General features: G+C 42.7%; 1 protein-coding gene across 3 annotated transcripts in view; it reads right to left on the bottom strand.

Moving 5' to 3' along the window:
* The window catches only part of CCM2 (CCM2 scaffold protein), a 984,305-nt gene that overhangs the window by 169,593 nt on the left and 787,971 nt on the right, over positions 1–26,741 (bottom strand). For all 3 annotated transcript variants that reach the window (XM_044062782.1, XM_044062785.1, XM_044062784.1), the window contains one exon: positions 1,119–1,257. In XM_044062782.1, coding sequence (XP_043918717.1) covers positions 1,119–1,257 — 139 coding nt within the window. The remainder of the gene's footprint in view (positions 1–1,118; positions 1,258–26,741) is intronic.

Here is a 26,741-nt window from a genome sequence, read left to right as displayed (position 1 = left end):
TACAACAGAAAAACTGTAGGTTTCCCCACACACTCTGTCCTCTACCATTTTTTTTAAACAGCTCTTCTTGCACAGTCTCATATCAGCCAGCCTTTTCTTCATTTTGACCTCTGATTTTTGCAGTTTTATCAATTCATCTGAATAGTTGTATAAAGCTTCTTCCATTTTTCCAGCCTTTTATTTGAGTTGATACACTCCTTCAGTGTTTTATTTTAATCAGCTGTTTAGCACATTTGATTTATTTTTTCCCTCTAGATCACTAGATGCATTGCCTTGCACCAAAGTTGAAGCTTGAACTGCTTTTTGGTGAACAACTGCAGGATTCTTCCCAGTCAATGTTTTTCCTTCAACTTTTCTATCTGATTTTCTTTCAGGGTCTCTAATTCTTCTTTGCTGGCATCCAGCCAGTGTACTTACTAGCCACTGAATTTACTAAAACTGGCTGAGTTACTGGTCCTGGTCTCTCAGTTTCTTTTTTCACACTGAGACAACAGAAATGAAGCTGCTGATCAGTGTGTAGCCATCTTGGAGGTCTCCTTCCTATATACTGTTTTGACACCTACAAAGTGCAATAACCTGAAAGGAAAATAATGGGACTAAGATAATGCCATATAACTGTCATCCTTGCCATTCAACATGATCAGAGAAGTAGAATGGAGTGCTAAAGGTCCATTTTCCTTTCACTTTATGTCATGACTTAAAATGCAGGAAGATGCTTAACTACATCTCAGAATGAAATTGTGCCTTCCTGTCAAAAAGTTCAAGATGCCAGCTACTTTGAAATGCTCTGAAAACAAAAGTTATGTATCTTGAGGGGGCATGGTTGGCTTGCTGATCACATGGTCTTCAAGGCTTAGGAATGTATTCTTACATAACACTTACTAGTAACACAGAGTGGTGCAGTACTGCAGAATATTTCTACAAAGGGTGACTGTGCAAGCAATGTAATGGTTTGGAAAAGCATGAAAAGTCTAACAACTCAACTAAGCTTATTAGAAGTTATCAGCCTGTAGAGACACTGAATGCACCTTCATACAAATCTGGAAGCAAATAAGTCACAGACTGATTTACTTCTTGTGACACTGATTTTTTTTATGATGGACAAGTCAATCTCTCACCGTTGTCATGTAGTCCTGAAGAAGTTCTGCTGCAGTGGTACTAAGTTCACTCTCACTCACTGTTTTAGCCTGAGGAGATGTCTGAGTGGAAGAAGAGGAAGGGGAGTTGCCACCTGTATCCAAGGAATCCTGAAAAGAGCTAGAGGGAGAAAAACACTGATGAGTTTGCTTTTTACTGTACTTGTTAACTTGTTTGCAAAACCTATTATCTGCACAGAAGAAAATTATTACCAAATGGGCTACATAAAAAAACACTACACAGGCAACAGTCTCAAAGATAAATAGTTTGGAACAATGAACTGGCTACAAACCTTACAGAGGTTATGTACATACATATATACAAATACATATATACAAACATTTCAAGCACAGGCATTAATGACCTTCTATCCTGCCAATATAACAAAAACAGATATTCCCTTAACAAGTGTCCAGGCTGTTTTTAAAAATATCTGAGCTAGTGCTTGCTTTAATGTAATTTAGAAGTCTATTCCATGCATCAGCTGTTCTCTCAGGGAACCAATTAGTACGCCTCTCATTCCTACATAATCTTCTACATAGGTTGTCTGATTCGCTATTTTTTGATAATCACAAACATTTCTAGAGGTAGTTGTCTCTAAATGCCATAAATACCCAAATAAGGTCTCGTCTTAAATATCTATATGAGACACTACACAAGTTTAGATATTTTAGTCTTTCATAATAACTTAAATTTTCACATCCATGGATGCCCTAGGTACACATCAGCTGTACTCTTTCCGTATTGTTATTCCATATTTGTTTGCATCTAATGTAAATAAGAATGATTTCATCATTTCTGATTTCCTAGATTTTATAAATCTTTTTATACAATCTATAGTTTTACAACTATCATTAACTTGGTTGATATAATTCGAAAAACTCAAAGCTGGAGCTACTCATATATCCAGGTCCTTAAATAACTATACAGTTTCAATCACTGTGTATTGTATTAAATAGTCACCTTTTAATTTATGTCTCCCAAATCTCATTTGCTTAGTTTTTGATGTATTTATCAGCATATATTCTCCTCTGCCCAAATGGTCAATTTAGTCAAGTTTTTTTGCAGACATGCCCTGCCTGTAACATATGGATTTGGGTAAAATGATAAGTCATCTGCATACTGACTGTAGAACACCTCAGATGAAAAAGATAGACCTGAAAGATACAGTCTAAACAAGTATGGGCCTAGGACAGAGCCCTCTGGGACACCCGAACTGTAACCAAGAATTTCACCTGTCCAGTTGCTGTATAACACTTGCCATGTCCTATATGCAAGCCATGCAGCTATCCATCTTATCAAGAGTACACTGATACAGGGGTTGTTCATGACTATGTGCAAGCTGCTGATTCAAATACATTTGAAAAATAAACTGATTTTATTATCATTATTTGTTAGTAGTCGTTACTAGTTCTCATGTTCCTAGAAGGATGGAAAGCCACAAAACAAAAACTCAGCATCAGTAATGTAAAAAGGTACAGCTTATGTAATTAGTCACACTGTAGCAATGAATATCAAACATAATACTCAATAATTGTAACATTCATACGCTGTCACATTCTGCACTGCACAGTAATTTTATATTGACTTCAACATCTTAAATGTTGTACTTCATGTAAGCTTGCTAAATTTCCAACATTTGCTCATTGTAAAATAAATTTCTGTTTACTACTTTTGAACAAGTTCCAGTGGAGCTTTTTTTCCCTGACTTTCTATGAAAATGGGCTATATGCCTTGCTCACTGTCCTGGTTAATAAATAAAAGCAAGCAAATAAATACACAGCATCACAGGTGTTAGAATATGCAGTACACAGAAGTATGCTGACTTTGGGAGCACTGAGAAACTAACTTGTGTGTGCAAGCTGCATACTAATTTATTTTGTTTGCAGTTCAAACCTCATCAGAGGGAGGGGGAGACATGAATAGTTAGTTGCTGAACCATTTTGGGAAAGATCACTGTACATTAAAGGAGGAAGGCAGCATGCTAGAGACACACAGGGAAGCTTGGAAAACAGTTTTCCTTTCTTTTTGACTCACAATATGAGGGGTCTGGTGGACTTGATGTTGGATAGCAAATCTGTGTAAAGAACCCTCCACAAAAGTATTACTGGAGTCAGTAAAAGAAATATCAATGTTAGGTTATCATGCATACTTTGTTTTGGTTCCACAAACATACGACAGTGAAAATTTAAGAAGAAGCAATACCACATCAGAATGGTAACAAAGAAGCAATCTATTTGGTGTGCTTGTTTGTACTTCTAAATAAATGGTCTTCAAATGACTTTAACTGACTTTACTTTCTAGTTCTTCAGTGGTGATTATCTGAAAGCTTCCCCACCACTGTCAAGAACAAAAAATAAGGATATATTGCAGATGCACATAAATCAAGTCTATGTATACAGACACACGTGCTTGGGGAGTGTGGCCAAAGATTACAGCCCGGGGTGGATATCCCTGCAACAGTCCTCCCATCACTTGTAGGGGGAGGTGTGTGATATTAGGAATTTCTTCAAATTTCTCGTAAATTGGGGACTTCCTGTGTCCACCTCCTCTCAGCTTAGTAAGGGGTCCAATTAGTTTTTGCTTTGACCTTGTGTCCATCTTTTCTCAGTTCAGCAAGGGGTCTATTAGGTGTCTCTGTTGTGGGGTGGGGGCCTATGCCTGTTCCCTCTTCTAGAAGGAAGGTCTCTCCTCTCCCAGGAGCCTATACCTTCCACGCAGATCCTGAAGAGATTCCCTTTCTCTGGAATAGGATTGTGGTGCGAGTCTCTCAGCACTGTACATTGGCTCATGCCATGATAACATACTCTGCACTAATTGAAAGTGCCTAGCTCCACAGACAGGCAGTCTCTTTTTGTGACTTGCACAATTAGTATCTTGACCTTTTCATCAGTGGAAAGTTGTTGCACTCAGAGCCCAAAGTAGAGGTGTTGCCCTTTGAGGAGGTCCACAGTTAGATCACAAGGTTGCAAAAGGATCTTATTTTAGAGGAGACTTTATCACATAACTTAAAGCTCTAATGTCACGGACCATCGCTCAGGGTGCTGTAATTAGATTTTTCCCCCTCTTCATTTCAAGTCTGTATTTTTTCAGTGCTCCAGCACCCAGGCACACATGCATTCTATTCTGGCTCATGCCATGACATACTATGCATTAGTTGAGAGTTCCTAGCCCCAGAGATGGGTAGTCCATTTCTGTCACTTGCACAGTTATGATCTTGATATTCTCACTTGTGTCTACAGTTATACTTACCTGTCCTTGTCAAGGATGAATCATAAGAAGACGCCCACAGTGACAATGAACATGTTGGTTGACAGATGAGCTTGAAGTGCGAAAGTGCCATTAAGTGCCAGCAGTTTAACTTGGCTATGTACAGACAACAGAGTAAAGAGCCCTCTGTCTAATTCACTACTCAGAGGAAGCTTCCTTACTTAGCGATTAGCAGGAGGCTTCCAAACACTAACACAGGATATACCTAGACACTTGTTAGAAGGCCTGAGAAGTGGAGGGAATGCCTTGGTAATGCATTCCAAGAGTTAAGTTTGTTTTTATGTCCACAGTTATCCAGGTGGGGTGAGCTCATGCCCAGCTGGTGAGGATTCAAGCTCTCATTCATCTTTCACTTTAGCAAATGAAGAGAACAGGAGGAGGCACACCCTAGATCTTATCCATCCCGTTTGAGTGTCGGAAACACATACGTGACCAATGTGATCACAGGCAGCTGCTTCTTGAGTCACCCAGCTGAGGATTCCTCTTCTTGTGTTTCCTCCCTAAATCATGAAGGGCCCTTTCACACCACTTTGAGCTGCATCCACCATGCCTTCCTACACACATTTGATTTCAATAGCTTACACTTCACGAATAAAATACCCTAGTGAAGCCAAGAACAAATGGATGACCAGGTAGGCTGCCTTAATAAGGTACGGTGGGATGTCAGTGAGAAGCTGGGCTACCGGTAAAGCCTTGAGAAAGGCTGTGCGTACCCGAGCGCTTGTGGTTGAAGGCTGAGTAAAGCCTTTAGAAAGACTTCGTATACAGGTCGTAGTTCCGGCTGGTCAGGTCGCCTGGTGAGAGGAACAGATAGTGTGGCAGCTAGAAATCAAAGATGAAACACACAGAAAAAACAGGCAAAAGAACGTAAATATGGCTCGGCTAAGGAGCTCTGCTCGCCGTGGTGGCAAAAAAATCAATGTAGTCGAAGTTCAGATTCTAGAAGGTCGTACTTTATTGAAGTAAAAAGTACCAGAAGTATAATCATCATCGAAGCATAGTTCCTTAATGGAAACAGTCATCCAGAGGATTTCCTTTTATAAGAGTACCTGGGGGTGTGTCAGTGGGAGCCAACCAAGTGTGGGTGAAAAAAACTTTATTGTGATTGGGCATGACAACTTGACATCACACCTTACAATCTGATAGGTTAGATACCCTGAGCCAGCTCATACGTGGTTAGTTGAATCACTCTAAACCTACAATGGCGAAGTTCAGAGATTAGCTAAAATTAGCTAAAAAATTGTAGTTAACTAAAAATAGTCTTGCTGGAAAAAAATCAACCCTTGCTGGTAAAATACATTTTTAGGCTACACTTTTCGAAATCTTCGGCGGGATGGTGGACGACCTAAAAGAGCATAATAAGCAAAGCCAAGCTTACTAGAGAAATAGCAACAACATGTATGTAAAATAACATGTATGTAAAATAAGAAACAGGCTAGAAAAACAAAAAAGTAAGAACCAGGCTAGATATCCAAAAAATAAGATACAGAAACTAAAAAGAGAAACAAAATAGTGAAAAATTCTTAAATAATGGATATCAATAGAAACTAATGTATTAAGATATGGAACTGAATGAGGGCTGTTAATTAAAAAAAAATCTTAAAAAGTCACTGATATGTAACCTGAAAAGCTAGAAAGACACGAAAAAAAGTAATACTGAACCATTGTAGAAGACATGAAAGACAAAAAAATATATATAGATGAACCATTGACCAAAAACAAATGAGTCCAAATTTTCCAGGGGAAGTATCAGACCATGGGCTGGAGGTAGACTGGTGAGATCAAAACTGGCTGTCGCACGAAAGGAACATTTCGTCAGTAAATCTGTTAGAGGTCCAGGCACAGAGGTTGTGGTATACGGTGTTGTACCTTTCTGAGATACAAGACTAGGGTCAAAGATTCCGCATAGTTAAGGCCTGGTCTTTTCCTTGCCTGCAAACGTATTTGCCACTCGAGTTCCCTCTTCTCAAGCAGCGAGTTGTGGTCCCCGCCTAGTGGGGATTTAGGGATGTGTTCAAGAACATGAAATTTGAACGTATTGTGTCCTAGGTTCCTGAGAGCATGCACTGCCAGCTGGTTTGTCACCTTCAAGTATTTTAAGTCGTGCAGGTGTTTTGCTATCCTCGTTTTAAGGGAGTTGACCGTCTTGCCCAACAGAAAGCGTTGCATCTGGTGCACTCTGCCCTGTAAACCACTCCTGTGACATTGCAGTCGCCTCTGACATTAGGTGTGCAGTGTCTCCTGCCATTGGGGCAGTAAAAGCCTGCGGCACCGCTCGTGCATCTACAGTAGTGGCATGGAGGCCCACTGTAGGCAAAGGTACCAGGGTTGTCAAGTTTAACTTGGCAGGGGTGTTCCAGAAAGTCCCTAATGCTTCTCCCTTTTCTAGCTGTGAAGGAGGGTTTCTCTGGAAAAATGTGGCCAAAAGACCTGTTATTTGTGATGATGGGCCAATTGTCCATTACGATCTGGATGATGTCTTTGTAGTCCATAGAGAAGTCCAGGATGCAGTTGAACTGGAATCGAGTTTCTGGGGTGGTCTGGATCCTGGTGTCTGTTAGAGCCCTAGGGGCACCAAGTTGGCGCTGGCTGATGATGGGGTCAAGGATCCTGTTGATTAGCCCTTCTGAGTAGCCTCGGGCTAAAAAGTCCATTTGTAGCTTTCGAATGTTGGTCAAGAAATCCGTCAGGTCCTAGGAGACCCGTGCTATACGGATCCCTTGCGATTTAATCACGCTCACCTTCTGTTTGAAGGGGGGCATACTGGTGGCATGCAGAAAAATGTTTACCCTAGTGGGTTTTTAATAGAGGTTGTGTGTCAATGTGGTGGAGCCTTGTTTCTTCCTCAGGTAAAGGTCCAGAAACTCAATCTCCTCTGTACTTTGTTTGCTGGTAAAACGCAGGAATGCGGTGGTGTTGTTGATATAAATGAGGAATTCCTCCAGTTCAACCTGGTTACCCTTCCAAACCAGGAAAATGTTGTCGATAAACCTGTAGTAGCACGCTATGTTGTTAAAGAAGGTGGAACCGTATATGTGCTCCTGCTCCCACTTCCTTAGTGCCGTGTTTGCCAAACTCGGGGCCATAGCCGCTCCCATAGTGATCCCAGTGCTCTGGCGATAGTAGTGCCCATTGAAGTGGAAAAAATTGTTCTTGAAGAGCAGGGAGAGGAGCCTACCCAGGTGGTCCACTTCCCCTGGTATGGCCATGTGGTCCTTAATGTAGGCTTCAGCCATGGCTGCAATGCAGAAGTCATGTGGGAGTACCATGTAAAGGGACTCCACATTGATGGTGGCCAGGATCCAGTCTCTGTCTATGGCTATGTCCTTCATCTTGTTGAGGAAGTCCATAGAGTCTAAAATAAAGGACTTGTTGTTTTCTGCGAGAGGTTTTAGGTGGAAGTCCAGGTAGAGAGCTATGGTTTCCAGGATGAAACCTCCGCTGGCTACTACAGGTCTATATGGAGGATCTGCCAGGTTTTTGTGGGGCTTTGGTATCCCAAAGAACTGGGGAATTCTCAGGTGATGGATGGAGAAGAATTCTGTGAGCCCTTCGTGAATTAGGTCCATATCCTCTAGCCTCGAGATTTCTGTTCTGATGTCCTCGTATGCTGTCAGCACTTGGTTATGATCTACACTGTCATAATACCAGTGGTCGTTGAGCATACTGTGGAGCTTGTCATTGTAGGAGGTGGTGTCTGTCACTAGTATCCCCCCACCCTTGTCAGCCTTCATGACCCTTCTCGAAGGGTCTGAGCTGAGTTGTCGGAGGGCTGGAAATTCTTCCTTGGTGTTACAAATCCTTTTCCTCCGTTTGAGAGACCTGATTCTCAAGTTCACACTTGTCCTGAAAAGCTTGTATGACCGCATTGGGAGGGGGGCAGAAGTTGCTTGTTTTTTTTAATTTAATAGTTGGAACAGTCTGGTGGTCCTGAGGCTGGTCTTTTTTACCATGTTGGTAGAAATATAGCTTTAGCTGAAGTTTCCTCATGAAGAGTCGTAGGTCTATTATCGTTTTTGGGAGACTGGACCGACCCTGAGGGACGAAAGTGAGACCTTTTTGCAGAACCTGTAGCTCTAATTGGGAGAGCGGTGGTCTGGAGTGGTTCCATACCATGGAGGTTTTGAGACCTGGCTTCTGTGTCTTCTCTGTTCTTTCGGGGTGGGTGGTTGCCCGAGAAATTTCAAGTCCCTCTTGCCTTGCCAGTTGTGGTTCCTCCTCCCCGGTTGATACTGTGGGGAATGTAGGGGTGGTATGGCGCAGACCTCTTTTGAATGGGTCCCTTGAGGTGGGGTCTCTGGGTCCCTGTGGGTTGTCTTGATGCTCATCCCGAGGGAGGGCCTGGCTGTCTTGATAAGGCCCGAAGCTTGTATCTGTGGAGTCACCGGCATTCCTGGGGAAGTGGTCTGGTCCCTGTGGAGCAGGGGTCCAGAGTCTCAGGGGCCCTCTGAAAATCCCATTGGTGTACGTCCTGAGAAGGACCTGGGTTGGCCGGTGGGCCCTGAGAAGGGCCAGGGCCTAACGGTGGGGTGTTGGTACTTAGCGTGACCCCTATGGAGCTCTGGCTTTCCGATGGACCGACTCAGTCTAATGTAAGAGAGCATTCCTTGTTGGAGAGGGCCATGTCCCTTCTCAGTTTTTTGAGCCTCCTTTCCTTGATTTTGCCCTCAAAGTTGGTGAGCCTGTCCTTAATCATGAGAAAGTGCTCGTTGAAGGAGGGGGACTGTTTTCACGTGACCTCAATGGTCTCCAGGGCGGAGGTAAGTCTCTCTCTGTGCCTGCGGTTGTGCTCAAGGAGCAGGTTGAGCAGTAGTGTGCTAGTATCCTCTAGGGTTTTCACAGACCTGTCTAAATCCAGAAGGGCCACTACACTCACATTCATAGGGAACACTGTCTGATGCCAGTTCCAAACTTGGAGAAGGCCTATCATTTTCAATGTCATCAGTGAAAGATGTACTCTTCGCTATATCACTGTCAGACAATATCCAATAGGTGCTTGCTTCACACTTGTCCTCATGCAACCGGACTATATAAAAGTTTGCCTTATTGAAGTGAGTGAGGGACTCTGCCCTCTCAGAACCCTACGTCTGTGGACATGGAGGTCATTTCAGGGATGGATAAGGTTAGTGACAGCTTTGGCTACAATAATGAATACATTTCTTTTTAATTAAAAATAAATACATACATAACTTAATCAGGGTTTTAGTACCAAGAAAAAGTGTTGCTCCTGGCAGGGTTCACAGGTTCAAGCTAAACTTGCAGCCAAAGAGCCATCAAGAAGCTTAGCCACAACATCCTTGGTATTCAGAATATATTCAAGGCATAAATTTACAGTCTCCCACCCCACTGTCTAGTCTAGTTTTAAAAGTAGACAGGGTGTTACTTTGCCTGACATGCAGAAAGGAATTTATTCCATAACAGGAAATGCACTGGGGTGCAAATCTTTCATGCTAATAGGTGTTGTTGATTTTGTGGTAGAGGCTGAGGTCTTTGGCTAGAGCGTTGGTTCTGCAAAGGTGGAGGAGCTCAAAAAGGGTACAGACAGTTCAAAAGGGTGAACAGAGATCACCTCTGAAAAATCTATAAGAAATATATAAAGGGATAGGATTTTTAGCTGTTCAGAGTAGCTGAGAGTCCACAGTCCAGAAATATTGACTAGAAACCTTTAGGGTCTTTCAAGCTGTCAAGGTGCTTTGTGAGGAACATTCTAAAAGGAGTACTGTAATCAAGGACAGATCTAATATGGGGAATAGTATACTGACCAAAACTGGTTGTACAGTTTTAAGGCTAATGAACTACAACGATGTTTCAGGTCATTTGGGACACACTATTATTACAAAACTCACTCTAAATGTAAACATTATAGAATTTATACTTCTACTGTCTCTGTACAGTACTTATTAAGCCTCCTGACGTGTCACAGTGTGACATTTATAGGACAGAAGAAATGCATTTGCTGGCAAAAGTTATCTGTGATTGAAACTAAGTGCTAATGTCAGGGGAGATATGGCTAAACTGCACCCTCCAAACGTTCTTATGTTTCTTTGAAATTTGACAGAAAAATGGAAGGTTTGGAAATCAGAAATTTTATGTTACAATTTTATGCTTCAACACAAATACAACCCCCAAAAATGTTGGCACTCTATAACTACCCATCTGAACCCAGGCTCAAACAAAAAACATTCACCCTCAGCACAAACTGCTGAAGAATTTAACAAACATTTCATAAAGTCCATAGAAGACCTATTCACCTCTACAAAGTCAGCTAACTCACAACAAAACCTACACACCAACAATTATTCCTTAATACCCCCCACAAAAGATCAATCCTATGACCACACCACTAACCACAAAATAGCTCCAACAATACTTTCACTTTCCATCCCATACCCACCTCTTAAATAAAAAAAAAGAAGTTATGTACTCACTATAACATTCTATCTGAGTAGTTGTGCTTCATTTGTCTTCAACCTGTGGGTCTATTGATCTGACATGGCCGCATCACTAGCATCTGATCCGAGCTCCAAGCTCCTCCCCTTACCCACAATGCCCCATGTCTCCTTCCTCTCTTCAGATCGAGTTTGCTGCTCAGCAAAACATAAGCCCGAACCAACAAGACCTTACCACTACTGGAACACCAAAATGCTTGAGCCAAGCATAACAAGGGACGCCTCTGGAATGTTCATCTCCCATATACAAAGCCAGGACAATAGTGGCAAAGTTGAGGGACAGAGGGGGGATGGTTGAAGACAAACCAAGTACAGCTACTCAGATGGAACACTATGGTGAGTACATAACTTCTTTATCTGAAGTAGTTGACTTCATTTGGTCTTCAACCTGTGGGACACAGTCCCCAGCTACTAACCTGGGTGACCCTCACGGAAAGATATTCCAGAGCACCGCGAAGCCAAAGGATTCCCCACTCCTGGATACAGTGTCTAATTTATAATGTGAGATGAAGGTATGAGATGAGGACCAAGTAGCTGCAGAACAATCATCATCCAGTGACACTCTGGACCAAAAAGCCGCTGAAGTGGCCATAGACCTGGTTTAATGTGCTTTAACCTGAACCAGAGGGGAAATTCCTTTGTCAGAATATGCTTGAATAATACATTGGGAAATCCACCAAGCAACAGTCACTTTAGAAATTGGCTTCCCCTAAGAAGGGCCTTGAGTAAGAGACAAACAACTGATCGGATTTACGAAAGGGTTTCGTCCTGTGCAAGTAAAACCTCAATTGTCTCTGTACATCCAACAAATGTAATTTGTTTTCACCCATTTTGGAAATTAGGAAAAAAGACAGGAAGATTAATAGTTTGACTAATGTTAGCTCCTGACGCCACTTTGGGTAGAAAGGAAGGGTCAGTGCACAGGAAAACCCTGTCCTTGTGAAAAATCATGTAAGGGACTTTGATGAACAATGCTTGAAGTTCCGAAACCCTCCTAGCAGATGTAATGGCTACCAAAAAAGCAGTCTTCCAAGATAAATACAACAAATCTACCGAAGCTGTGGGCTCAAAGGGAGGGGAGACTAAAGCCTGAAGAACAAAAGTGAGGTCTCATGGAGGATCACCAGAGATCTTAAAAAAAAGGTACCTTTAAGGAAGGTCTTGCAAATTCTAGAAGAGGCTAAGGAAGACATGTTCTCCCCCACATGAAAATTAGAAATGGCAGCCAGTTGTACTTTAAGGGTACAGGAACTAGCACCTTGTCGAAAGATTCCTCCCAAAAAATCTAATACTGCTGAGACAGGAGCCATAAAAGGATCCAAGTCTCGCTGAGAGGCCCATATAGAGAAACGTTTCCACTTGCTACGATATATTTTTCTGGTGGAAGATTTGTGAGCCGCCACCAAAATGGTCTTAACCAGAGAGGATAAACTGTGAGTCCTAATAATCAATGGAACAGGAGCAGCCAAGCGGTGAGTTTCAGACTGCCCAGGTCTGGGTGGGGAATCCCCGAGGGATGTGAAATGAGATCCGGAACTGGATCCAAGATCCATTGTGGAACTACTAGATGAGACCAATGGGAGGGGAACTAGATTTGACAAGGTCAGAATGGGGCAATGAGGATTATTGTATTCCCCAGCCTGTAAGATTTCTGTAGAAACTTTGGGATGAGAGGTAACAGAGGATAGGCATAAAGAAGAACGGGAGGTCAAGCATGTACCAGAGAGTCTCTGGGGGCTTCCCCCTGATGGGGGGGTTCAGAGCAAAAAACTCACTGCATTTTGCATTGGAAGGAGATGTGAAGAGATCGCAGCAAGGTCGACTTCACTTGAGGAAGATCTCTTCTGCTACTGAAGAATTCAGAGACCACTCATAAGGCATCAGAATAGTCCTGCTGAGCTTGTCCGCAAGAATGCTGGACAGTCCCGGAATGTGGGTTGCCACCAGAAAACGGACAGTGGAAATCGCCCATTCCCACACTCTCATGGCTTTTCGACACAGGGAGTAAGATCTGGTTCCTCCTTGTTTGTTGATGTACCAGACTGCTGACATGTTGTCCGTCTGGATCGCAATGGTCCCTACAGGAAGATGGGCATGGAGAGCTTGCAACACTAGGAGCACCGCCCTCATCTCCAAGATGTTGATATGCAGACTGGTTGCAGAGAGAGACCACGTGCCTTGGATCGTCCTTCCCAAGCAATGCCCCCCCCCCCCCAGCTAGGAGGTGTCCATGGTCACCGTGGTTTTGGGAAGGGCTGGAAGAAAAGGGCATCCCCTGACAAGATTCAGGGAAAGAATCCACCACAGAAGAGAATCCGTGCAAACCCGAGAGATACGGACTGGATGGGATAGAGAAAGATCTAGTAGAGACCATTGGACTGCTAGCGTCCACTTAAGTATTTGCATGTGTAGCCGAGCAAGGGGTTGGAGAGTGATTGTGGCTGCCATGGACCCTAGTGCCCGCAGAACTGTCTCTGCTGTAGGAAGACAAACTCGGAGGATGTTGGAGACATGAACCCTGAGGTTGTATACCCTTTCTGAGGTCAGGTACACTTTCATTTTTTATAGTATGCAGCCAAGCACCAATGAATTCTAGAACATGAACAGGGATCAGTGAAGATTTGCTGATATTGATGGTGATGCCCAAGCTGTTTGCTAATAACAGGAAATAGTTCCTGGCTCGGCAGAGTAGATGCTTGGTGGGGGCAGCAAAGAGCCAATCATCCAGGTAAGGGAAGACCTGAATTCCCTGAAGCCTCAGGTGAGCCGCTACAACTGCCATTACATTGGTGAACACCCTGGGGGCTGTGTTGAGACCAAATGGGAGGGCTCTGAACGGATAATGACGGACTCTGAGCTGGAAGTGGAGAAACCTGCGAAAGCGTCTGTCCATCTTGATATGATAGTACGCATCCTGGAGGTCAATCAAGCACATCCCGTCTTTCTCCTGCAGGGAGGACAGGATGGATTGAAGAGTGACCATCCAGAATTTCTCCTTGGCTACTGACAGGTTCAAGGTGGATAGATCCAGGATGGGTCTTAGGTCCCCTGTTTTCTTTGGCACTAAAAAGAACCTGTAATAAATGCCTGATCTGGACTGGTCTAAGGGGAGGGGTTGGATGACTCGTTTTCCAAGCAGCTTGTTGATGTCTAGAGCTGCTGCCTCCCTTCATGCGGGTGAAATGCCTGGGAGGTGTTTTGGTGGGAAAGGTGGTTCGGTGAATGGGATAAAATAACCTCTGGATATAATTTGCAACACCCAACAGTCTGATGTCATGGACTCCCATGCCGCTTGCGTGCAGCAAAAGGTGACCCCCAACTGCCTCAAGACAGGAGCAGTCGGGCAGCCCCTCAAGGCTGCTGCATGGGTCTGTCCAAGGAAGGTTCTCGAGACTCGGTATTCCTCAGACCCCCTCTGCCTCTTGGACGGCATCTGTCATAACCCCCTCTGCCTCCAGGGGAAGGCGAGTCCTGAGTGTCCCGGGAGAATTTCGGAACCACATCTTCCTTGTCCCTCGCTGATTCCTAGAGAAGGATCTTTGAGGGGCAGAGAAGCAGATTCTGACGGAAGACAGTGTCTTCCTGTCCTTCTCACTCTGGACCAATGTGTCACGAACTGTTTTCTCAAACAGAGAAGAACCATCATAAGGGGCATTTGCAAAAGACACCTTGAAGGTTTCCATGAATTGACATAGCCAGAGCCAGGCTTGACACCTCATGGCAACGCTGGAACTGGCCGCCCTGGCAGCTTCCTCCATAGCATGGGAGAGAAGATGTATGGATGTGTTAGCTACCACTTTGAGCGGGGCCATCCGTGCGGAGAATACCTTCATGCCCTACGCTGACACAGGGTCTAGGGGCGATTCAACGACCTCCTTGATTAGGTTCTGCTGCAGTCGAATGATGTGTGCCATTTAGTTCAGCGCACTTATAGTAAAGGCTGCTGAAGCATACACCCACTTCCTGAGAAGGTCCATGGTCCTCGACTCCTGGTCAGGAGGATGGACCGTAGAGCTCTCCTGTGCGAGCTCTTTTTTCATGGTGGCAGCCACGACCATAGCATCCACAGGGGACCCCATGCTCCAACTAGTCCTGAGAACTTCATCTGGGTGCCTAGAGATGGGCTCCATGGTGTCTGGTTCCTTCCACGCCCAACATGTAATAAGGCCCACAAGCGGATCCGCGGGAGGGGACACCCAGGAAGTAGATGGGTCTGTGCCGAATGCCTCTAAGAACACTGACGCATCTGAGGTCGTTTTTTGGGTGGACCACCCCCCTCTCTGGCGAAGGAGTTCCATGATGTCTCCAAAGGTGACATCCTCGGGGGGGGGGTGATCGAGGGGAACCTTCCCCTTCTCGGGGAAAAACCTGCACAGGCTGTCCCCTGAGATGGCAGGAAGGTCGGGGCCGTACCCAAAACAAAGGGAGTCGGGGCGGAGTCCAAATACGAGATGGTCAGGGGCCTCGACGAACTCGAGAGAACCCTCTCCACAACGTCAAAAGCCAAAGGGGAGCAGACAAGCCAAGAAACTACCAACGGAGCCGTTCCCCTTGGATCTGACAGGGGAGCCAAAGCTGAGACTACGGGCTCAGAGATGCCAAGAGGGAGACTGCTCTCTGACAAACTCGGAACCGACAGAACCCCCTTGGATCCGATGCCAAGGTGACGGCCCGAAGAGCTCGGATCAGACCCAGTTGGATCAGACACACTTAAGGCAATGGCCGGTGTCGAGGTACAAGGTACTATCAGCGCCGACCCAGAGAGTCCTTGGATCCAAAGAGTCCGAAAACAAAGGTCAGATCGAAGAAGGAGATATAGGGGTGAAAAAGGTCTGCGAGCTCCCCCACTTCGGAGGGAGAGGGGGCCAGCAAGACTCTCATTTGGATTTGGGTACGAACGAACGTCCGCGTCATCCTGTCCATCTCTGCCTCGGTCAAACTACGGGTCGACTGTGAGGAAGCCACTGACACCAGCCAGGAGAGCCAATGAGGGGACATCCTTGGAGGAGACTGCAACACCTCTGGCTTGGGGGAAAACCTGGGAGGGCAGAGCTGGGGGGTGCTGGGCCTGGTGGGGGTTTTACACTTGGCTGGAGACCTCACCAGAGCCGAATGGTCCGGAGACCCGTTTGCGCGTTCTCTTTTCTTTGATGCCTGTCTCCTTCCCCAGACCTCATGGCGGGAGGTTGAGTCACAGAGGTCTGGGGAGAAGAAGAGGTGGGAGTGGCAGAAGAAGAAGCCAAAGTCGGGGTTGCGGGGACAGCCATCACCGATGAGGGAAGCAAACAAGCCTTTTAAAACAAGCTTAGCCTTCCTGTCCTTAATGGCCCATGGGTTGAAGCCCGCACAAATAGAGCAGGAGGTAAGCAAATGGGCTACACCCAAAATAACTACACACAGAGTGTGGCCATCGTCTGGAGAGAGTTTATGGCCATGCACTGTGCACTTCTTAAACACAGGTTTAGAAGTATCAGCCATCCTAATGCCTGAAAGGGAAAAGGGAAATACACAGGCACACAAATGCACTCACTCACAAGAAAGGGGAGCGGGAAAGCCAAGGGAGCCTACAACTACAATGAATACAACTATATAACATTTTTTTTTTGTTGCACAACCGATGAGTCAACGTGGGTAGGAGCGGTGTGGGAAAGAGAAAAGAAGAGGAAGAACACTTAACCCTGACAAAATTGCAATAACTCACACAGAAAACACTCGGAGCTCTAGACCATGATGCTTAGGTGAACAGCGGCAAACAAGATCTGAAGGGAGAAAAGAGACAGGGGGCATTGCAGGTAATAGGAGGAACTTGGAGCTTGGATCAGATGCTAGTGATGCAGCCATGTCGGATCCATTTCAGATCCACAGACCCAGAAGTTGAAGACCAAATGAAGTCACCTACTTCAGATAAAATACTACTCAAGCTCAAACCCTGCTCCACATCAGCAGAAATCTCCCACCCCAATACCTAAAACTCACCGCCGACTCAACTGCATATCCAGTCAGCATCCTAACAAACAGGTCACTCTCTGAAACCACAGTCCCTACAATATGGAAACTACCTCATGTAACACCTACTCATACAGGAGGTCAATCCATGGAAAACTCTAATTTCCACCTAATATTCAATACTATCCCCCCTCTATCCAAAATCAAGGAAAGGTCTATTCCCCCAACAAATCATGAAATATCTAGTCCAAACAACCTGCTCTCTCAAACTCAACATGGCATCAGGCCAGATCACCGCACATCCACAGCATTGCTACCCTTTACAAACACCATTAACAAAGCCAGAGACAAAATTCACCTAGTAGCAGCAATATTCCTAGACCTCTCAAAAACATTCAGTAGTGTTTCACACACTACTAAACAGACTATCCAACCTAGGTTGTTCATCCTCCACACTCCAGTGGTTCCAAAGTTACCTCTATGATAGGAAACAAGCAGTTAAATGGTCAAACCAACTCTCCCCGTCTTACCAAACCTCATAGGAGTACCCCCAAGGCTCTATTTTAGGATCCTTACCATTTAACATATTCACCAATAACCTATACAGCTCCTCTTCCCAGGAACATTAATGCAATACGCAGATGATTCAGCCTTAATCTGCACCTCCCACACCCTCTTTCTCATCAATTGAATCATGGCTTACAGAGTCCCAACTCTTTCTACATCCCAAAAAAACAAACTTATGATATTCTACTCCAAAAATACCACCCTCAACCCAGGCCAGCTAAATATTTATGCAGCCTACAATACCATCTTTGACATTGTTCAAGAAACTAAACTACTTGGTGTTATAATTGATAAACTCAACTTTAATCCTCATATTCAACAACAAAGTATCAAACATAAAAAACTAGGAATACTCTACAGAAATAAACAATTCCTTACCACTACAACCAAGACTACCCTGGCTAAAACCTCCTGCTCCCATCACTTCTCTACGGTTCCTGTATACTAACTAATCTGCAGAACTCCACCAAAACAAAATTACAGCAATGCTACAACAAAGTTACAAAGTTTGCATCCAATTCCAACTACTGTACACATCACTGTACATCACTCAAATAATTAAATTGGTTAGAATTAACACAACAGCTTTCATATACATGCCTAATTACATGAACCTATTTTATAAGCCCACTGCCTGTCTAGCTCTAGAAGATCTAATACAACATTACAAACCAAACACACCCCTCAGATCTCAAGATAAAAACTTCCTTGAAATCTACAAACCTTCTAGAAACCCAGAAAAATCTCTATACTCACAGTCTACTGATAAATCCTGGAACACCCTCCCAACATTAGGCTAACTCTTAGCCTACCTCTCTTTAAAACCTCCCTAAAAGAACACCTAAATAAATCATGGCTATACACATGCATAACCCCATGCTAATACACAATCTGCCCTCCTATACCTCCTTCAATTGCATTAACATATCCACTACCATTAAGCACTGTCAAGACTAGACAAAAAATGTACCATACTACTTCTATCTTTCTAAATCCTTATGAACTAATCTAAACAGCACAAGTATTCTTCTAAATCAAACATGGAGAATGATACTATGCAAATATCCCATCATTGAGGTAGTGACACCAAGTGTACCTCATTACAAGGAACGTACCTCATTTGGGGTTTTAAAAAGTTCATGTTCTTTGAAATTCCTCAAAGTTCCACATTGAAAGACTCTGTCACACATTCAGTGTAAGGAATTTTTTTTTAAGTGAAATCCATTGTAAATAGAAATTAATCATATTAATTCATTAAAAGATCTTCTTTATAAGTAAAACCAGCATATTTTAACCATTCTATGACTTTCCTAGTTGAAGTTGTTAGTAAGCCATTAGTATGTGTTCCACATTTTGCCCATTTGTTCCACATTATGAGGGCTAGTGTTCCTCATTTTAGACATGGAAGGTTGAGAGCTATGACTGTATCATGTTACAAGTCTTGTAAAATTTGTAAACGTCTTGTCAAGTTTATAATTGTTAAATTAAACCAAAAACCTCACGAATAAAAGTGGTCATATAAAAACAAAAATAACGCAATAATGAACCACGAAAGTATAAACTTTATTACATAAACCTGGCAAGCGCTTTCATTCCCAAAGGAACTTCTTGAGACAAAGTCAAAGACTTAAAAAAAACCTTATTTAAAAGATTACATCAGAAATAGCTGACCAAAGTGAATCAATTAATTAACCCTTTCCTTTTTAATACTACCTTGTAATTCTCCCTTTCATTTAGTCCAGGGAAATTACATGCATTTAATCTTACTTGCCAATAGTATTATTTCCATTTTAAGTCATCCTCAGCATCAAACCTATTAGCATAATTCGATACTTGATAGACCACAGAAAATTTAAAACCAACTTTTTCAACTTCTGAACTGTGTTTATTAACATGCTTGGCTAGGCTGTTATTTCTTTCTTTAATATCTACAGCCCAAAGATGTTCATATATTCTTCTATTAAATTCTCTACTGGTTCTTCCTACATAAAGGGTTAATTCATTGGCTCACTTTGGTCACTTTTTAGCTATGCTGATTTATTCACGTGCTTAAGAAGCTTGCCAGGCATATATCACAAAAAATACTTGATACCGTATCAATGATAGAAATACCTAGAAAAGTGTCTGCAGCGCTAAGAAGTAAAGCTGACAGGAAATTAAGAGAATGAAAAGCCTTGATGTTGTTACAAAGCAATCAATCCCAACAAAAGGGTAAATGGGTCACTACTGTGAAGAAATTCAAGACTCACAATTCTATTGCTTCACAAGATTTGGAATAACGTTATTAAAAGATACTGAAAAAAATGGTCTCAAAAATGCAAAATGGCAAGTTTTTCTCCTCAGTACTACTTATTTATTTACTGTCTTTTGCTTATCAGGGAAAAGTCCAATCGGGAGCAAATCCCATTTTCAACGGAGGCCTGGGAAGAGAAGCTCTACATACAACACATATTTACAGTGAACAACAGTAATATCTAAACATTTTAAGCATTACTTTGCAGGTAGTATCGAGACAAAAAGTAAAGACATTTACTGTATACTACAGAAGTTATATTATTTTACGCAAGTCAAAGAAATTAACATGCATCAGCTGGAGATACACGAACAATGACAATGCACATAGGTTAAAACAAGTCAATGTTTCAGGTATATAGTGATAAATGAACAAAGTTCTAAACTATGTACATTTAATATGCATTTTAGAATGTACACTCCTTAGATTTGTTTGGTACTTCATTTGCAGGAGTTCTGTTCCAAGGTTTTACCAAGTTAACTGAATGCTTTGATAGTGCTGTGAACATAATGGATGATATACTAGTGTGGGGTCAGACACAAGAAGACCACAACAGATGGTTACAGTTGCTGAACAGAATATGACAGCACAATTTTAAATTAACAGCAACTGTAAAAGTGATGACTCAAAGAACATATTTCGTATTCTAATGTCCAAGGGACTGAAACCTGACCCACAAATAATACTGTAACAGAGAAAATGCCAAGGCCAAAAGACAAGCAGGTAATGTAGCAGTTTCAAGGAATGACTCGATGTCTTGTAAAGACTGCACCTAATATATTTGAAACAACTATGGCTCTAACAGTTTTGTTTTTTTAACACCTTTTCTGAATTCTCAGTTAAGACATAGGCAAACATACATATGTGCATATATATATATAATATATATATATATATATATATATATATATAAAATCTATATATACATACATATATATATATATATATATATATATATCTAATCTATATATATATATATATATATATATATATATATATATATATATATATATATATATATATATATATATATATTTATATACATACACCTGTGTGTGTGTGTGTGTGTGTGTGTGTGGTGTGTGTTAAGTACAGAAGAAAACAAACCATAGTAACATGTTCCCAGTTACAAACATTATGCATCACATGTATCCTTTTGTATCATAGGAAGTTACTAGGCAATTGACCCTGAGGTCCTTACAAGCCTAGCCAAGAATTTAGTCCATGTTCCAACAAGTCAGCACCTTATGCCACTGTCCAGCAGGGACGTAGGTGGAATCCCAGGGATGTATTTTCTGTTCCCCATCCAGTTCTCCAGGTTGTGTTTAAAAAGGTTTAATGAGGTACTCTGCTTTACATGGAGAGGGAGTCTATTCCACAGGAGGGGGAGTCTCTGGGACACACATCTGTCCTGCCAACAAGTCCTACTGATGTCACTGACCAGGTTGAGGTCGCTCGTGCAGGTTACTCGAGTGCAGCTTGACTTGTGGATATGCAGCAGCCCCATCAGGGTGTGGTCTGAGATTGCTTTTATGCCAGACAGAGGTCACCTCTGAGGAGTCTGTTGGAGATTGAGTAGAGGGACAGGACTTTTAGCCTATCTGTGTAGGGTAGATGTTTGAGGCGCTGGATTCTCCGGGTGAGGAACCTCTGTGGTCTCTCCAGCTGCTGCATGTGGCTTTGTGAGGTACATGCCGAAAGGTGCATTGTACTGAACAATGTCTCTTATAAGGGAAGACTACAGGGATGTTATGACCACCTTGCCCCTGGATGAGATACTCTTACTAATGAGGTGGGCAATGTAGAAAGCTTTCTGTACAACTGAGGCAATACGGTAGTCAAAAGTCAGTTTGTTATCAACCTGGGGACCCAAATCCCTCACGACTGACTGCATGCTTAGTACCTTATTATCAAAGTGATAATTTGTGGGGATGTCACTCTCCCCAAAAGGGATGATGATGCATTTTTTGGCATTCAGCTTGAGGCCATGTTTCCGGCACCAGTCATTTGTTTGGGTGAGACCCTATTCATCACTAGGGGAATTGATGACAGCACCCAACTTGCAGTCATCTGCAAACTTGGTCAGCCATAGCCCACTAGATTTGGCCTGCACCTCCGAGAAGTATATCTCAAACAGCAGAGGTCCGAAGGCTGACTCCTGCAGTATACCACTTGTTAGGTCTACTACTTGAGGTGGCTTCCCCTGTTTTTACTAGGTGGGTTCTATCAGTGAGCTGGTTTGCTACACATCTGGTAACATATGGATTGATGCCTAGTTGAGAGAGTTTATCTGTTATACCAGAGTGGGGAATAGTATCGAAGGCTTTGGCCAGGTCAAGGTAAGCTGTGTGCACAGTCTTCCCCTCATCTACGGCCTTGGTGACTGTCTGAAAGAAGTCGACCAAATTTAACAGGCATGACTTTCCCTTGACAAAAACAAACTGTGTGGGATCAAGTATCTGGAGGTTGCCAATGTCCTTGTTAATGAGGTCCATGACAATCCGCTCCATGGCCTTGCGGATCAGGTTAGTTAGGCTGACGGGTCTATAATTTCCTGAATTGGTGGATGCTTTACCTTTGTGCAAAGGGATGACAGTGGCTGTCCTCGACTTGGCTGGGACGAAGCCAGCACTCAAGCTTTGGTTGAATAGGGTGCTTAAATGGTGCTGCAAGTTTCTGTCTGATTTCATGTAGGATGCAGCCTGGAACTTTATCGGGTCCCATGGAGGCTGTATTTTTTGCCTTTGTGAGGGTAGTGATGACTTGCTCCCTAGAGATAAGGGAAGGGGGGCAGGTACTGGGGATGTCCTGTTTTACTGATGGGGGGAACACAGGAGTGAAGTTTTCAATGAACCTGTTTGCCATCAGGTTGGCTATATCTACAGCTTTTGTGTATGTGATGTCCTTGATCACCAGTTCTGAGCAGATCTGGGTGCTTCCCTTGAGACTGCGGACATGTGAAGAAGGCCTTAGGATTGTCTTTAGTAGATGTGGCCAGTTCGGACTCAAAGTTTGCTTTGGAGGATTTCACTAGTGCTCTTATTTGCTTGTTCAGGCTGAGGAGAGATTACTTCCAATTAGGCACCTGCTCCTTCTTGGTCCTGGACAGCAATTATTTGCTTTTATTATACAGTTTATCTATTGTAGATGTCCACCAGACAGATTTACTCTTCCTTGAGGAGGAGGACTTCGTCCTGTCTGGTATTCCTGATTCCATGCAGCTATATAAATGCTCATATAGTACTTTGGTGTAGATTGGGACATATGTGACGGTTCCTATGGAGGGGGAGGGGGCTGTGAAGCTGTTTATATCTTCCTTCAGGAGGATGTAATCAGCTTTGGAGAAGTTTTTTTGTTTGACCCTAGCCGGGGGGGGGGGGGGGTCGAGGGAGATGGTGACTTTGAAACTGACTGCTTTGTGGTCAGATCTTACCAGGGATGATGACACTGTAGGGATGCTGCAGTGGTTACGCATGTGGGTTAATACCAAGTCCAAGATATTTTCACCTCTTGTGGGAGTGTCAACCAACTTTTCCAAGGCATTTGCATTGATGAAATCAAGGAATATCTGGGCATTTGTATTTTGGCATGAGTATTTCTTCCAGTCTATGATTGGATAGTTAAAATCGCCCAGGATCAGAGTAAAGGGTTGAATCTTGACAGATTCGAAGAGGTCCTGATAGGTGGAGTGGGCATCTTGAGTCAGACTTGGAGGCCTCTAGCCAGCTATGGTTTGAATAGGGGTCTTTGTCAATTAACTGCACCTGGAGTGTTTGCTGTGCATCATACTGTTTGACCAGCCTAGAGGTGTGTATGTCTTTTATATATATTGCAGCTCCACCTCCTTTTGTTTTGTTGCCCACGGTTTGCGGTCTGAATGAATGAGAGGATAAGCAACCTGGTATGGCTGGGGTGCTCTCTGCAGCTTTGAACCAGGTTTCTGTGACTGCACAAATGTCAGCTTCTTCCAGGGTTAAGAATGCTTGCAATGAGTGCAGTTTCATGTTTAGACTCATAGTGTTTAGCAGCATGACCTTCAATTTACATTTAGATGAAATTTTCATGTTGGTAGTTTTGACCTCATAGTATTACCTAAAAAGGCACTATGGGGGAGGCAAGAGCCTTTGAAAGGAGTCTGAAGCCCAAGGGAGACAGACTCAGGCCATCTCTGGCAAAGCATTGTGGCTTGTTAATCATGTTATCCCAAGCTGCCAGGTACTGGATCCCCTTGGAATGACACCAGAAACTAAGCCAATTGTTAAAGTCAATCATTTTCTGTTTGTATTGAGGCATCATTCTGGGTGACAGTAGAATGCTGCTTAAGGCTAAAACATACCTGCCTGGGACACATACTCAGCGAGCTTGATCATGTCTCTCTCTATACAGTCCAGGGAGGTACATCTCAAGTCATTCACTCCAACATGGACTATGACAGAGTCATAACAGTTCCTGTTGAGAGACTTGAGTGCATTGGTGATATGGCGGATTCTGGCACCTGACAAACAACTAACCATGACTTTCTCTTCATCCAGCCTGGTGATGGACACATCTGTGGGTCTTCACAATGGAGTCTCCTATCACTAATATGTTGGGTTTATGTTTAGGCCTTAGTGGCTGTGAGACACGGGTGTGTGGACTATGTGTGGTGTGGTGGGCCATGGAATTTGCGTGCGTTTATGCCTCAGAGGTCTCTCTTGTTTGGTTATGCTTTTGTTAAGGACCTCCTCATATGTAGGGGTGTGTTGTACAGGTGTGGATGGTGTTTGTGTTGCCAACCTTCTCAGTGCCAGATATACTGGTTTGTAGGGGAGAGAGCAATGACACTAGGTGGTTGATGTAACTGCATCTCTCACAAATTGTGTTCCTAGGTGGTAGTAGTAGAGGGTTGTCCGTGGACATGAGGCAGTTGCTACACTGTCTCAGGATGCCCATAGCAACCAGACTGGCAAGAGAAAATGTAGGAAAATGTCCATCCATATTTGTTAGAAACTGAAAGAGCTAAGAGGGTAAAGAGAGAAAGGTCTAAGAGCAGTACTACTAGATGATAACAAATGCTACTAAGGGAAAATTTGTAGCTGGAATACCTAAAAAAAAAAAAAAAAAAAAAAAAAGGATAAAAAACATGCAGCTGAAGCTTTGGATGCAGCATACCTGCATCTAGACTATGCTACTCAATTTTAAGGTTAAGAACACAGTAAAAAAAAAACTGACAATGAAGCACAGATTAATCACTTATAGTCAAAAGAACATAACTAGCAATATGAAAAAAATACAGTTAAACAGTAATGAATTATAGTAGGTAGCAATGAAATATAGTTAATCAGTAGATTGCTTAATAACAAACAGTAACAGATGGCACAAATAAAGCAGCAATTCAGTAGAATACTGTCATCAATTTAATGAGGCTACCAACAAGCAGTAATAAATACGGCAAACTAAATGCAGTTGAACTCCTAAGCACAAACAGCAAAATGAAGCAGGAAGTGGTACATGTTTTTTTATAAGTATTAATAATCCAACATTACATAATTTGCAGACTTCTTGCCTTCCCTTAAACCTTAATCTTCCAAAACATTATTCTGCATGTATTGTTTCCATAATTTACATTTTGTCTATAATAACTTGCCCCTACCATTTTCTAAAGATCCCACTTCCAGTTCTTGTATCTCTGTTGCAATATTCAATACTTCAAACATAGTTGGTTTAGACTTTGAGTTCTATTTTCTAGCAACCGTTTTTTTGACAGCCGCCACCCACTATTGTCTAGGCAAGTCAGATTCTGTATCCTAGCTCAAAAAATCATTTCCTTAGTTGCACCCACTTGCTCTCCCAATATTTCTGACAGAGTACTGTGTAGGGAATTTTTGAAGTCTGCCAACTTATTACACTCACAAAATACATGCTCCCAGTTACCTCGTTCTTCCCGCACTAACAAAGTTGTTATAACAAAATGTAGCTTGGGAATGGAACAATTAACAGGAAAAAAAGTTATAAAATAATTAAAAAATTAATTACAGATGCTTTACAATACTATAGGGAGAACTAGCTGGCCGTGCTTCAAACATGTATCAGTCAGAACACTAAAGGAACTGCAGTCCTACGAGGAAAGACACTAGTTCCTTGTTGGTCAATATCATTTATAGATGCACACAAAATGTAAGCTCAGGTAAAAAAGGAGCCATTAGCAATACTGAATGGTTGCGAAGTTTAGTTAGAAACAGCTCACAAACCTCTGCAAAGCATATTCAGAATATCTCTATACGAGGCACATGAGAAATTATAGAGGCTGTTACTTAGTATATACAACATGACAGCTGCCAAAGTGATAAACACTAAAACCAAAAACAATTACAACAAAAAGATGAACACAGCAAAAAAACATCAGTGAGTAAGGAAATGCAGTCATTATTTTTTTCCAAAGAAAAAGGCTGGCTCAGAGGATAGATGTTCAAATCTGGAAAAAAAGTTTCCAGTTAGATAAAAAAGACAAACTGCTGGGAGAATTACATTCATTTCTTGTGAGAATAATAGAGTGCAATGAAAAAGCAAAATATGTACACCAGAATTAAGAGTAATGTGGGTGTATATAGGCCAAACAGTGCAGTCAAAGTAGAGCAATACAGCCCGATACTCATTAATTATGCAGTAGGAGCCACACTGCATGATGAGATCTGAATAAGTACACAATTTGCAGGCAAAAACAGAACAAGGTGAGCAATGACCATGACAGAGCTGTGGCAGGTCACGTGATTTCATGAACTCAGTGCAGTACATGTAAAGTACAATTGTGTACACTTACCATAAATGTAGATGTTCGAGTGTATTCACTGTTGCAGTCATTACATTTGGGTAATCTGCTGGCAGGTTGCCCTCAGTCAGCCTGATTAACAAAGTCTTGGGTCCTGCGTAAGTTGCTGTCCCTTCTTCCATGACGTCAGGTCGTCAGGGGTATAAAACATGCAGCCGACGCCATTACATCAGTTTTTCTTGCCCCAGATGTCAGGTACCCCCCAAATGGGGAGCAAAATATATAAATAATTTTAAACACAAAAATATATACCTCCAAACAAAAGCAAATA

This window comes from Protopterus annectens, chromosome 2.part1 (genome assembly GCF_019279795.1).
Source record: "Protopterus annectens isolate FY-2018-M chromosome 2.part1, PAN1.0, whole genome shotgun sequence".
Classification (NCBI taxonomy): Eukaryota; Metazoa; Chordata; order Ceratodontiformes; family Protopteridae; genus Protopterus; species Protopterus annectens.
Note: the sequence above shows the minus strand (reverse complement) of the source record. Positions and strands in the feature narration are given on the sequence as shown.